Source organism: Ranitomeya variabilis, chromosome 5, assembly GCF_051348905.1.
Source record: "Ranitomeya variabilis isolate aRanVar5 chromosome 5, aRanVar5.hap1, whole genome shotgun sequence".
Taxonomy (NCBI): Eukaryota; Metazoa; Chordata; class Amphibia; order Anura; family Dendrobatidae; genus Ranitomeya; species Ranitomeya variabilis.
The window spans coordinates 486518143-486531521 of NC_135236.1; the positions used below are offsets into that span (position 1 = coordinate 486518143).

Consider the following 13379-nt stretch of genomic DNA (forward strand, 5'->3'; position numbering starts at 1 on the left):
TCTTGTTTTTTGCGGGACGAGTTGACGTTTTTATTGGTAACATTTTCGGACACGTGACCGTTTTTGATCGCTTTTTATTCCGATTTTTGTGAGGCAGAATGACCAAAAACCTGCTATTCATGAATTTCTTTTGGGAGAGGCGTTTATACCGTTCCGGGTTTGGTAAAATTGATAAAGCAGTTTTATTCGTCGGGTCAGTATGATTACAGCGATATCTCATTTATATCATTTTTTTTATGTTTTGGCGCTTTTATACGATAAAAACTATTTTATAGAAAAAATAATTATTTTGGTATCGCTTTATTCTCAGGACTATAACTTTTTTATTTTTTTGCTGATGATGCTGTATGGCGGCTTGTTTTTTGCGGGACAAGATGACGTTTTCAGCGGTACCATGGATATTTATATCAGTCTTTTTGATCGCGTGTTATTCCACTTTTTGTTCGGCGGTATGGTAATAAAGCGTTGTTTTTTGCCTCTTTTTTTTTTTTTTCTTACGGTGTTTACTGAAGGGGTTAACTAGTGTGGCAGTTTTATAGGTTGGGTCATTACGGACGTGGCGATACTAAATATGTGTACTTTTATTGTTTTTTTTTTTTAATTTAGATAAAGAAATGTATTTATGGGAATAATATTTTTTTTTTTTTTTCATTATTTTGGAATATTTTTTTTTATTTTTTTTTACACATTTGGAAATTTTTTTTTTTACTTTTTTACTTTGCCCCAGGGGGGGACAATACAGATCGGTGATCTGTCAGTTTGCATAGCACTCTGACAGATCACCGATCTGCGAGAAGTGCAGGCTGCTTCACAGTGCCTGCTCTGAGCAGGCGTCTGTGAAGCCACCTCCCTCCCTGCAGGACCCGGATCCGCGGCCATCTTGGATCCGGGTCTGGAGCAGGCAGGGAGGGAGGTAAGACCCTCGCAGCAACGCGATCACATCGCGTTGCTGCGGGGGGCTCAGGGAAGCCCGCAGGGAGCCCCCTCCCTGCGCGATGCTTCCCTGCACCGCCGGCACATCGCGATCATGTTTGATCGCGGTGTGCCGGGGGTTAATGTGCCGGGGGCGGTCCGTGACCGCTCCTGGCACATAGTGCCGGATGTCAGCTGCGATATGCAGCCGACACCCGGCCGCGATCGGCCGCGCTCCCCCCGTGAGCGCGGCCGATCGGCTATGACGTACTATCCCGTCGGCGGTCATACGGGCCCACCCCACCTCGACGGGATAGTACGTCAAATGTCGGGAAGGGGTTAAATATTAGGTGTATGTTAGCACATTTTGAGTAATGTGACTTTAAAAAGCTATTTCCCAATATATTTCTAAACACTTCTCCATGATACTATCCCAATATTTTGAAGGTGTAATAATAATATTAGCAAATACCTCCAGTGAGAAATGTAGTACAGTTCTTCAGATTTGTTATGTCGCTTACCCCATGTAGGGCATTGCAGTAGCTTGGGTATCCATGGTTACAACCACTCATATAATCACATTTAGACAGCTCTTAGTGGTCGTAACCATGAATACCTGAGCTCCTGCAATGCCCTACATGAGGCTAAGCGACATAGTGAATCAGAAGAACCTTACTAAATTTCTAGTGGAAATATTTGCTAATATTATTACACCTGCTACATACTGAGATAGGATCTTGGAGATGGGAATACCCCTTTAAGGATGGAGTCTATTAACTAGAGGAATTCTTTTATTGTGCGTTGACATTCAATTTATTACAGCACTAAAATTAGGGAAAAAATCAGCTAGTGTATTACCGCACCTCAAAAGATCTGTAGTTACATATTAATTTTATTATTTCCATCTTCAGTAAGTAGTGGTGACTGCAGACAACAGAAAATACTATAGGTATTAGAAGTAAAATATACATAGCTACTGTTCTGCAGTCAAGGAGATTTTTCAATTAAAGCTCTAAATTTTCCTCATGTAATAAGCAGCTGATCTATTCTGAAGCATTGACATGGTCTTATATGCTGAAAATATGTCTGTATGTGCCCAATTCATCAAAGCTTTCATGCCAGAATTCTCAGAGCTGCGCCTAAATGCTGGCAACTTCTGGCATCTTCACAATTTCTCGCAGCTCTGCCAAAATGAGTGGGGCTGCGGCGGGACAAGGGCGAAGCGCACGCCTCTTAATGAGGCAACAGTGTTTGACTCCAGGACATCTTCTCATCAAGCCTGGCATGAACAATGCCTATCTTGATGAATCGCGCCCTATATTTGAAGTTATCGTAGACAGATTCAGCTCTAACAAGCATTTTAGATTTTGATTGCAAAGATAACTGATGATAAACGTAGATAGCATCAGTCACCAAGAAGCTAGAAAGAACAACGGTTCATTTTCAGCACAAAATATTTCTGAAGAAAATGAGTCATTCCCTAAATTATGTTGTCCCTCATTAACAGTCCATTCTAAATAATTACAATCGTTAAGTGATAAATGTAAAACTTACTTTGCCAGCTTAACTAAAGCCATTTTTTCCACATCACCAACAGCATAGGCCCTCCAGTAGCACTGTCATGGGGAAAAATCACAACATTGCTCTATCAATGACTGACAGGCACTATATACATTTAATAGTAATACATGCAGGTCTTGTTCCCACAATCTGAAATATTTTACATTCAGCCTTTATATAGATTCACATTTTTCAAAACTGGTGCAAAGGAAGAGGGAAATGGCCTACTGCGTCCAATCAGCTTTCTACTTTCCTTCTCCTATAAGTGCTCTGAAAAATGAGAGGCGAGATCCAATTAGCTGTAATGTGTAGCCGCACCGTTTTTCCTTTACATCTGGCCCAGCAGTCTTTTACAATGGGAAGTGTGCTTGAAGTAGTCCATGACTGTCTTATATGCATCTGTACAAAATGGTTATTGGCCAAAAAGCAATAAGTACCGATACTCTCCTTCCATTCTTCAAACATAACTTACATTAGCAACAAAAAAGCATTTTCAAGCTCGGACTATAGCAAATTTATAAAATGAAAATGCATAACCCCTAGTATTGTTTCAGGGACCTGTGTACTCCACCAGAATTACTTCATGGAGTAAATATCAACAGGTTAACTATATGTGCCTACTATCCTTCCCTTACGCATAGAGGCAGTTTATAGACTTGCTCCAAAGAGCTATTCTTCAAAGAGCATTTCATTTGTTCCTTTTTTTTAGTGCAATACTTGCTAGAAAAAGAATGGTCTATGTACTCTGCTACAGCAAAAAAAGGCTGACTTCACATCTACAATTCAAACTGTAATAATCATCTGCAGAAAAATCATTTCCAGCTTTCAAAATTTTTTTTTATTCCTTCACTAGAAAACAATTGCACGGCTCATTAAAATGAACTTGAAAACATACTTTTTTAGCTTCCACAAGTTGGTTCAGTTTTTCATAACATTCACCTAAGGCAACGAGCATCCGGGAGTCGTTTGGTCTGAAAAGAGATCAAAGATTCTTTGATTTTTTGTTTTCAGATCAACTCATGGACTGGGCAGTTGCATCACAATAGTTTTTACACGCATTACAATGCCTTCATTCCGGTCACAAATACAATTTTAAACATATTATAGACTTTAAGATTTACATTTCCAATGGCATTTGCATCACGTAGATCGTTCCATGTAGCATCAGCATAAGCAGCACAATTGCTTAATAATGGGTCATAGAGAAGTGTATGAAAAATCATCAGTTTTATCCTGAAAAATCGGAAGCTTTTCATCTGTGTCAATTTTTTTACATTACCTCTACATTAAAAATGTACATTATGAAATACAGTTTCCAACAAATGAGATGTATCTGCAAAAATCAGATGCCACAAGGATGTTATGTGTGGGATCTGATTTTTTTTAATTAAAGTCAGACTTGAATGGGCAAGTCTCATCCAATACTTAGAATAGTGCACATTGACATTTTGTTATTACAGTTAGACTGAGAGAAAAATTGGCCATCTGACAGCCTCCTTGAATAACATGGGTCAGTGTGCCATCAGATGTCCGATTTATACGCTTGTCTGCACAAGCCCTGTGTTGGACTGTGCTGAAAAAAATAAAATGCAGCAAAAAGGTCAAATTATTTCATTTCAATTCATTCAAATTCACATGAGGTAAAAGTACATATGAAATGTAGTAAGTCTTTAGTCTGTGAATTTGTATACGTAGGTTTTTAATAAATAAACATGCAATACCGTAGCTGGTGGGCACGTCTATAATAATACAAGCAGTAGAATGGCATCTTTAGGATCTCATAGGTCTGTCCCAATCCATACCATGCCCGATAATCTCGCTTATTGACCTCAATTGCATGCCTGTAAAAAATAAATAAATAAATAAATAAAATGATCCTTCATTTATGGCTATTTTTAAATCCCATTTCTTTGTCTTGTGGTATTTGTTGATGTTCTTATGATGTGCCAAAATTATTCAAATTCACATGTGTGGTTTATGAATTTTGAGCAAAATCAAACCTGCTCTTAATTTTGGCATTTGACCGTTTTTGTGCCTTTTTATGGTACAACGTTGCATGTTGTGCTAAAATGTTGCAAAAATTTCAGGTATAAATAAAATCATTCCAGAGGGGGAACTGGAGCACAATTGCACAAAAGTTTTTCAATCTTAACCCCTTCATGACCCAGCCTATTTTTACCTTAATGACCTGGCTGTTTTTTGCAATTCTGACCAGTGTCCCTTTATGAGGTAATAACTCAGGAACGTTTCAATGGATCCTAGCGGTTCTGAGACTGTTTTTTCGTGACATATTGGGCTTCATGTTAGTGGTAAATTTAGGTCGATAATTTTTGCGTTTATTTGTGAAAAAAATGGAAATTTGGCGAAAATTTTGAAAGTTTAGCAATTTTCAAATTTTGACTTTTTATTCTGTTAAAGGAGAGAGTTATGTGACACAAAATAGTTAATAAATAACATTTCCCACATGTCTACTTTACATCAGCACAATTTTGGAAACAAAATTTATTTTGCTAGGAAGTTATAAGGGTTAAAAATTGACCAGTGATTTCTCATTTTTACAACAAAATATACAAAACAATTTTTTTTTTTAGGGACCACCTCACATTTGAAGTCAGTTTAAGGGGTCTATATGGCTGAAAATACCCAAAAGTGACACCATTCTAAAAACTGCACCCCACAAGGTGCTTAAAACCACATTCAAAAAGTTTATTAACCCTTCAGGTGCTTCACAGCAGCAGAAGCAACATGGAAGGAAAAAAATGAACATTTAACTTTTTAGTCACAAAAATGATCTTTTAGCAACAATATTTTTTTACCCAAGGGTAAAAAGAGAAACTGGACCCCAGAAGTTATTGTACAATTTGTCCTGAGTACGCAGATACCCCATATGGGGGGTAACCACTGTTTGGGCGCACGACAGGGCTCGGAAGGGAAGAAGCGTCATTTGACTTTTTCAATGAAAAATTGGCTCCAATCTTTAGCGGACACCATGTCGCATTTGGAGAGCCCTTGTGTGCCTAAACATTGGAGCTTCCCCACAAGTGACCCCATTTTGGAAACTAGACCCCCCCAAGGAGCTTATCTAGATGCATAGTGAGCACTTTGAACCCCCAAGTTGCTTCACAAATTGATCCGTAAAAATGAAAAAGTATTTTTTTTTTTTTTTCTCACAAAACATTTCTTTTAGCCTCAATTTTTTTCATTTTCACATGGGCAACAGGATAAAATGGATCCTAAAATGTGTTGGGCAATTTCTCCTGAGTACACCGATACCTCATATGTGGTCACAAACCACTGTTTGTGCACACGGCAAGGCTCGGAAGGGAAGGAGCGCAATTTGACTTTTGAATGAAAAATTAGCTCCAATCGTTAGCGGACACCATGTCGCATTTGGAGAGCCCTTGTGTGCCTAAACATTGGAGCTCCCCCACATGTGACCCCATTTTGGAAACTAGACCTCCCATGGAACTAATCTAGATGTGCGGTGACCACTTTAAACCCCCAAGTGCTTCACAAAAGTTTATAATGCAGAGCTGTGAATATAAAAAATCATTTTTCTTTCCTCAAAAATTATTTTTTAGCCCTCAATTTTTAATTTCACAAGAGTAACAGGAGAAATTGGACCCCAATATTTGTTGCCCAGTTTGCCCCGAGTACGCTGATACCCCAATATGTGGGGGAAAACCACTGCTTGGGCACACGTCGTGGCTCGGAAGGGAAGTATTGACGTTTTGAAATGCAGAGATTGATGGAATGGTCTGCGGGCGTCACGTTGCGTTTGCAGAGCCCCTGATGTGCCTAAACAGTAGAAACCCCCCACAAGTGACCCCATTTTGGAAACTAGACCCCCCAAGGAACTTATCTAGATGTATGGTGAGAACTTTGAATCCCCAAGTGCTTCACAGAAGTTTATAACGCAGAGCCGTGAAAATAAAAAAATCATTTTTCTTTCCTCAAAAATTATGTTTTAGCAAGCAATTTTTATTTTCGCAAGGGTAACAGGAGAAATTGGACCCCAATAGTTGTTGCCCAGTTTGTCCTGAGTATGCTGGTACCCCATATGTTGGGGTAAACCACTGTTTGGGTGCACGTCAGGGCTCAGAAGGGAGGAAGCACCATTTGACTTTTTTAACGCAAGATTGGATGGAAACAATGGTGGCGCCATGTTGCGTTTGGAGACCCCTGATGTGCCTAAACAGTGGAAACCCCTCAATTCTAACTTTAACACTAACCCCAACACACCCCTAACCCTAATCCCAACTCTAGCCATAACCCTAATCACAACCCTAACCTCAACACACCCCTAACCACAACCCTAACCCCGACACACCCCTAACCCTAATCCCAACCCTAACCCTAATCCCAACCACAACCCTAATCCCAACCCTAACCACAACCCTAACCCCAACACACCCCTAACCCTATCCACAAGCCTAATCTTAACCCTATTTCCAACCCTAGCCCTAATTCCAACCCTAACCCTAAGGCTATGTGCCCACGTTGCGGATTCGTGTGAGATTTTTTCCGCACCATTTCTGAAAAATCCGCAGGTAAAATGCACTGCGCTTTACCTGCGGATTTCCAGTGTTTTTTGTGCGGATTTCACCTGCGGATTCCTGTTGAGGAACAGGTGTAAATCGCTGCGGAATAAGCACAAAGAAATGACATGCTGCGGAAAATACAATGCAGCGTTTCCGCGCTGTATTTTCCGCACCATGGGCACAGCGGATTTGGTTTTCCATAGGTTTACATGGTACTGTAAACCTGATGGAAAACTGCTACGAATCCGCAGCGGCCAATCCGCCGCGGATCCGCAGCCAAATTCGCACATAGCCTAACCCCAACTCTAACCCTAGTGGAAAAATAAAAGTAAATATATTTTCTTTATTTTATTATTGTCCCTACCTATGGGGGTGATAAAGGTGGGGGGGTCATTTACTATTTTTTTTATTTTGATCACTGTGATAAAACCTATCACAGTGATCAAAATGTACCTGGAACGAATCTGCCGGCCATTTTGAAAGATGGCGGCGCCCATGGAGCAGACGGACGGACACTGGGAGGCTCGGTAAGTATGAGGGGGGGGGGATCGGAGCACGGGGGGGGGGGGGGGGGGGGGGGGGGGAATCGGAGCACAGGGGGAGCGGAGCACAGGACGGAGGACTGGGGAGGTAATCGGTGGTGGTGGGGCAGATCAGGGTTTCCAGCCATGGCCGATGATATTGCAGCATCGGCCATGGCTGGATTGTAATATTTCACCAGTCTTCATAGGTGAAATATTACAAATCGCTTTGATTGGCTGTTTCACTTTCAACAGCCAATCAGAGCGATCGTAGCCACGGGGGCTGGAGCCACCCCCCCTGGGCTGAAGTACCACTTCCCTGTCTTAGCAGATCGGGTGAAATTGGAGTTAACCCTTTCACCCGATCTGCAGGGACGCGATCCCTCCATGACGCCACATAGGCGTCACAGGCCGGATTGGCACCGACTTTCATGACGCCTACGTGGCGTCACAGGTCGGGAAGGGGTTAAAAAAGTACCAATTTATGAATCAGCTAATAATAATCTTTATTTATATAGCGTCAATATATCCCGCATCGCTTTACAGTTTAACAGTTTCAAACACAACAGCCATAAGTAACAACGTTAATAATATAATGATTAAAGCAAAATAGGACGACCCTGCTTGTCAGAGCTTACAATCTACAATGAAGTGGGGGAGATACAAAGTACAGGTGTGTATTTACAATGATGGTCCAGACATCTTGAGGGAATGGGGGATAGATAGAGATAGTGAATGGGCTACACGCACACATAAAATGACTGATTAGTGAACATGATGGGCCGCTCTGAACAAATGTGTTTTGAGGGAGCGCCTGAAACTGTGCAAGTTGTGGATGGTCCTAATTTCTTGGGGTAGAGAATTTCAGAGGATTGGCCCAGCACGGGAGAATTCTTTGAGTCGGGAGGTACAGATTAGTGCAGAGGTTAATCAAAAGTCGTTTGCAGAGCGCAGCAATCAGCTAGAAGACAGACAGAAATGAGGGAGGAGATGTAAGGGGGTGCTGCACTGTGAAGAGCTTTGTGGGTGAGAACAAGTACTTCGGGATCCTGTAGTGAATTGGTAGCCAGTGTAACGACTGGCGAAGAGCGGACACGTCTGAGTACCGATTAGCCAGATGGACAAACCTGGCTGCTGCATTAAGGATGGACTGGAGAGGGGAAAGTTGAGTAAGGGGGAGGCCAATTAATAGAGCTTTACAGTAGTCCAGGCGGGAGTGGATCAAGGCGACAGTGAGGGTTTTTGTTGTTTCCATGGTGAGAAAAAGGGCGGATTCTAGAGATGTTCTTAAGGTGTAAGCGGCAAGAGCGGGCAAGAGATTATATATGGGAGGTGAAGGAGAGATTGGAGTGAAACATAACACCCAAACAGCGCTCCTGCTGCCGGGGTGTTATTATGGTGCCACCCACGGAGAGGGAAATGTCGGATTTAGGGAGGTTAGTAGATGGCGGGAGCAGAAGTTGTTCAGTTTTGGAGAGCTTGAGTTTCAGATAGAGGGCGGACATGATGTTGGAGACTGCAGACAGACAATCACTGGCATTCTGTAGTACAGTGGGGGTAGTGTCAGGGGATGACGTGTATAGTTGTGTGTCATCAGCATAAAGATGGTACTGAAAGCCAAATCTGCTGATGGTCTGTCCAATTGGGGCCGTGTAGAGAGAGAAAAGAAGGGGGCCAAGGACTAAGCCCTGAGGTACCCCAACAGTGAGAGGAAAAGGGGATGAACTGGAGCCAGCGAACAAAACTTTAAGGAGCGGTCAGAAAGATAGGAGGAGAACCAGGAGAGAGCAGTGTCCTTAATGCCTAGTGACTGGAGCCTAGAGAGTAGGAGATGGTGGTCAACAGTGTTAAAAGCTGCAGAAAGGTCAAGAAGAATGAGCAGAGTGGTCACCATTATGTTTTGCGGTCAGAAGGTCATCGGTCACTTTGAGGAGTGCAGTTTCTGTCGAATGTAGGGGGTGGAAGCCAGACTGTGAAGGGTCTAGGAGTGAGTGAGTGGAGAGGTAACGAGTAAGGTGGGAGTAGATGAGGCGCTCCAAGAGTTTAGAGATGAAGGGGAGACTGGAGACTGGTCTGTAGCTAAATACATCTGTAAACATCTGTAATCCCCAAACATTGTCGACAATTGGGAACATAAAAGAAAAACACATGTTGAACACATAGAATAGATGTTAAAAAAGTGCAAACTAAAAGAATAAAAGGTGCAAATGAAAAACAGGCTAAAACTACCAAAAAACTACAAAAAATAATGCACAAAATAATGCACAATTGGGAACCTTCCTTTCTTTGATGGCAGCACATGAAACCAACACAAACTATAAAATTTTAATACCAGGAATAAACATTTCAAAACAAGAGAATTCAGTAAAAGTAATACGTTTACATCAAATTATTATTTTTTTTTTTAAACCAGTTTCTCAGGTATTCCATGGCTTTACAGCTCTTAAGGTACCGTCACACTCAGCGACGCTGCAGCGATATAGACAACGAGCCGATCGCTGGAGCGTCGCTGTTTAGGTCGCTGTAGAGACGTCAAACACAGCAGCTCCAGAACGATGCAGGAGCGATCCTGTGACGTAACGGTGACTCACTTACCGTTCTCACAGGTCGTTAGCTCCATCTAATACATTGCTGGCATCGTTGCTTTTGCTGTCAAACACGACGACCTGACGACCAAATAAAATTCTGGACTTCTAGCTCCGACCAGCGATATCACAGCAGGATCCAGATCGCTGCTGCGTGTCAAACACAACGAGATCGCTATCCAGGACGCTGCAACGTCACGGATCGTTGTCGTTCTCGTTGTAAAGTTGCTGAGTGTGAAGGTACCTTTACACTAAAGAAGCACAGATGCCAATTAAACCTTTTCCTCAAGACGAAGTATCCCTTTAGTAAATTGGTTTTATTTTCTTTCTATGGTAAAGTCTTCATTTACGTAAAAATAAAGCTTGCTGTAGTTAACTGCTGCCTCTAAAGTGCCAAAACTCCGCTGTTGAACGCAGTGTTTGTTTATATGATGGCAGTGGTGACTACTTGATTGGCTGTTGATTGATCAGTCACATGATCACAATACCGCTACAGTAATAACAGCAAATACCAGTGACAGCAGAGTAGATCTGGCGCTGGAGATGCTGAGGTGAATGAAGCTTACTTTTATATTTTTGCATATAAGAAGTCTTTGCTCATATATAAAAAGTATATCAGGTAACCTCTAACTCTTAAAGAGATGCTAAATAAAGTAACAGTGTATTGTAATTTTCATGTGTGTAAAAAGAGGTAAAAGAGGTAAAGATAAAACAAGTAGCACGTTTCATAAAGAAGTTATTATGGAACAGTATCTATACACTGAATAGTCACCTGGAGACAAACTGAATTAGCAAAGTTTGATCTTCATAAAATAATACGGGGCAGTTTGCAAGAAATTGTAAAAAATTTTAGCAACCCCTAGAAAAAGGGAATGTTTTAAAAAGACAACCTCTTTTAAAATATGAAAGTGATGTGGTGATCACTCGATAGTAGCAAATCCAGCTTCTATCACCTCACAATAACCAACAGTAAGTGGATATAAAAAGTCTACACATCCATGTTAAAATGAAAGGTTTCTGTTATGAAAAAAAGAAAAAGTGCATACCAAGAAGAATCATTTGAGAACTTTTTCTACATTTTATGTCAGCACAAACCAGCACACAGATATTTGAAGCTCCTGGTGCCTCTAGAGTCCCTTGAACCTCAAGGTGTAGGATCCTTCAAAGGCTTGCTTTGGTTCATAAACCTACTATTCGGCCACCCCTAATCAGTGTTCACAAGCAGAAACGGTTGCAGTGGGCCCAGACATACATGAAGAATAAATTTTCAAAAAGTCTTGTTTACTGATGAGTGTCGAGCAACCCTGGATGGTCCAGATGGATGGAGTAGTGGATGGTTGGTGGATGGCCACCATGTCCCAACAAGGCTGCGACGTCAGCAAGGAGGTGGAGGAGTCATGTTTTGGGCCGGAATCATGGGGAAACAGATGGTAGGGCCCTTTAAGGTTCCTGAAGCTGTGAAAATGACCTCTGCAAAGTATATAGAGTTTCTGACTGACAACTTTCTTCCATGGTATAAAAAGAAGAAAAGTGCCTTCAGGAGCAAAATCATCTTCGTGCATGACAATGCACCATCTCATGCTGCAAAGAATACCTCTGAGTCATTGGCTGCTATAGGCATAAAAGGACATAAACTCATGGTGCGGCCACCATCTTCCCCTGACCTCAACACTATAGAGAACCTTTGGAGTATCATCAAGCAAAAGATCTATGAGGGTGGGAGGCCGTTCACATCAAAACAGCAGCTCTGGGAGGCTATTCTGACTTCATGCAAAGAAATACAAGCAGAAACTCTCCATAAACTCACAAGTTCAATAGATGCAAGAATTGTGAAGGTGATATCAAAGAAGGGTTCCTATGTTAACATGTATCTTGGCCTGTTAGGATGTTTTGGCGTTAAATAGCTTTTTGTTCAGTGAATGTGACCTCCTAATGCTGCAAATTCCACAAATGAGCATTTTCAGTTCTTTAAAAATATCAAATGTTTAGAAATTCTACTGTGCCTAATTATTTGGAACAGTGCATTTTGAGTTTTTATTCATTTTGGAGATTATACTGTTATCATTGGGAGGTTTCTTCAATAAAATTCGATGTATACTCTAACGGGTGATGACTTATTAGACTGACATTTGCACCGTCCATTTAGGAAAATCCGAGAAAAATGTAATTTGCAGATTTGTAGATGACGTCTCTGTTGTGCCAGAATTAAGCCACTTCTTGATGACAGTCTTTACAGTTTTCTAAGGCTACGTTCACATTTGCGTTGTGCGCCGCAGCGTCGGCGCCGCAGCGCACAACGCAAACAAAAACGCGGCAAAACGCACGCTAAAACGCTGCGTTTTGCGCCGCATGCGTCGTTTTTGGCCGAAAGTTGGACGCAAAAAAAATGCAACTTGATGCGTTTCTTGCGTCCAACGCTTGCGGCCATGCGGCGCAAAACGCAGCACAACGCATGTCCATGCGCCCCCATGTTAAATATAGGGGCGCATGACGCATGCGGCGCCGCTGCGGCGCCCGACGCTGCGGCGCTGACCGCAAATGTGAACGTAGCCTCAGGTATACCTAATGCCCTGGAATTGTCTTTTTCTTACTCTTCACCCGATTCATTGTTGAAAGTTGTGTTGTAATCGGTTTATGGCTTTTGCTGTAAAATTCAACTAAGAACCTGTCAGGAAACTCCTACTAGAACTAATCTTTATATGGAGTTAAACAAAATCACTTTAAATAATGGCAACTGTGTACTGACTACTATTTACCATTAATTTAAATGTGATTTGCAAATTCTGAACACATTTTAGTTAGTTCCCCAGTCACAATTGGTTTCCCAATAGATTTGATCAGATTAGGATTGACATTAAGGTAGAACATGTTGTGAGATGATGATAGACTTTTTATATCCACTGTATCTAAAGGGGATGCTGGGTCTAGACTTACATTTCCCCAGCAGTGGAAATGTAGCATCATATGCCAGCTTTTCAAATGAATAGCCAGCCAAGTAATGTAGTGAGGCAGTGGCTCTGGAATAATGCGAGTGGCACATAAAGGTGGACCTGAAATCCCACTGTAAGCCCATAAGTGATTTTGTCATACCTGTAAGCCTGTATGGCTGCAGATGTGTTCTTCATTTCCATATACTCATGACCCATTAGGGTCCATGCACCAAGATATCTGGGATTGAGTTTCAAGGCTCTTTGAAAATAGAGAGCTGCCTTCTCATGCTGAGAGCGCAAGCTGTAATAATTCCCTACAAGAAACAGATG

At 41.7% G+C, this 13379-nt stretch overlaps 1 protein-coding gene across 1 annotated transcript in view; it reads right to left on the reverse strand.

Annotated features, from left to right (window-relative positions):
- Nucleotides 1–13379, reverse strand: part of CDC23 (cell division cycle 23) — a 45780-nt gene that overhangs the window by 15095 nt on the left and 17306 nt on the right. Inside the window, exons 10-13 of the mRNA XM_077265542.1 lie at nt 13210–13363; nt 4194–4313; nt 3368–3443; nt 2467–2528 (exon numbers count right to left, since the gene is read on the reverse strand). Coding sequence (XP_077121657.1) covers nt 2467–2528; nt 3368–3443; nt 4194–4313; nt 13210–13363 — 412 coding nt within the window. The remainder of the gene's footprint in view (nt 1–2466; nt 2529–3367; nt 3444–4193; nt 4314–13209; nt 13364–13379) is intronic.